The sequence below is a fragment of the Etheostoma spectabile genome, chromosome 8, assembly GCF_008692095.1.
Source record: "Etheostoma spectabile isolate EspeVRDwgs_2016 chromosome 8, UIUC_Espe_1.0, whole genome shotgun sequence".
In the NCBI taxonomy this organism is placed as follows: Eukaryota; Metazoa; Chordata; class Actinopteri; order Perciformes; family Percidae; genus Etheostoma; species Etheostoma spectabile.
The window spans coordinates 17267615-17268993 of NC_045740.1; the positions used below are offsets into that span (position 1 = coordinate 17267615).

At 36.3% G+C, this 1379-nt stretch overlaps 1 protein-coding gene across 1 annotated transcript in view; it reads right to left on the reverse strand.

The window, feature by feature from the left end:
* The window catches only part of LOC116693784 (uncharacterized), a 6609-nt gene extending 5820 nt beyond the window's left edge, over positions 1–789 (reverse strand). The window contains exon 1 of the mRNA XM_032523016.1: positions 495–789. Coding sequence (XP_032378907.1) covers positions 495–658 — 164 coding nt within the window. The 5' untranslated portion in view covers positions 659–789. The remainder of the gene's footprint in view (positions 1–494) is intronic.
* Between the last annotated feature and the right edge of the window lie 590 nt (positions 790–1379).

A 1379-nucleotide genomic window follows, 5' to 3' on the forward strand; every position in this document is an offset into this window, starting at 1 on the left:
GGTACAAGAGTGTATGGCTGCAGTCTGGAGACCTCCTGTCTCATGTTAATACCTTAATAATTAATACACATATCTCTGTTGTTTTGACTAGTTAGTATTTGTTTTGACAGTTACGTTACAGATATCTTGAATGGCAATTCAAACAATCCAAAATGTAATTACAACTATAGTCAGAAAGACGTTGATATCTACAATGTTAATTCTGGATAGTCAAACTTAGCTTTTAAATGTTTAAAGTACTTGCCATACACATGTAAGACCATTTTTGTTTAACATTGAAACAGCTGAGAAATCGCTTTCGCCAAACTCACCAGACTATTATTGGGATTTGCGATTTTTTTTAACCTGTTTTTAAACTCAACCTCTCTTGGGTTACACCAAAAAAAAGAATTCCTATCTACAGCATAAAGCCGAAACCCAATTGCAAATCGTTAACAAACACTAGGCTAATACTCAGCATAGATGTGAACAAAGAAGACATTTGCAATAGTTACCTGCTTCTACGACCACACAGCGCTAAAGGGATGAAGTCATGGATGGTCACCTCTTTCATGGACCTTCCTCCAGAAGCGTCACATTCCAGTCCATCTTCTGGTCTTTCAACTCCGGCATGGCAGAGCACGTTTAAAGCTTCAAGTACAACTTCTGTCTGGATCATCTTGCAGATGTCTTTAAAGGTTCTGGCTGCTTGGCTCGCTTCTTCCAGCTAAAAATACAGTCTGAATGTTGAACTCGGCTCACTTTTATAATGCCTCAATTTTAGATCCTCTTTGAAACAGAGGGAGTTTCCAGAGGGTTTTCTTTCTTAAAGTGAAACCTAAAAGATGCTACAGAGTTCTGACTGCGTCCGTCCTGTTCTCTAAGTAAAAGTTAAAGTTATCAATCCACCTAGATACTTGTTCCTTTTGAACAACTAAATAAAGATGTCACGCCTTACACATGAATGCTAAATAAAACTAGAAAATGCATTTCCTGCAGAAAATGCGTGGGAATGCTGAATAGCTGAATTGCTAAAGGTAACCTGGTTGAATAGCTTAAATCAGTAAAAGGTTGTAAGAATAGTTGTATCATGTTTGTACTTAAGTTGAATAACACCACTAATGTAAAAAAGGTGGAAAAATTAAAAAAGAAATGTAAATGCTAAAGCTAAACTGGTGAAAAAGCAAGTAGGCCTTTGTAAACGTATTGATATAAATTTCATGTGGATAAACTTAAAAATGTGGGCATATCAGTGATTTAAAAAAAGAGCTTCGCTCTGCGTTTTGCTCAGAAATGTGGACGATGTTTAACATGGCTGTGAATGGAGATAGATTTGGAAGTCTTGTCATTTGAAAGCTCGCTGAGCAAAAAGTATAATTAATATCGCATAAATGAGTACA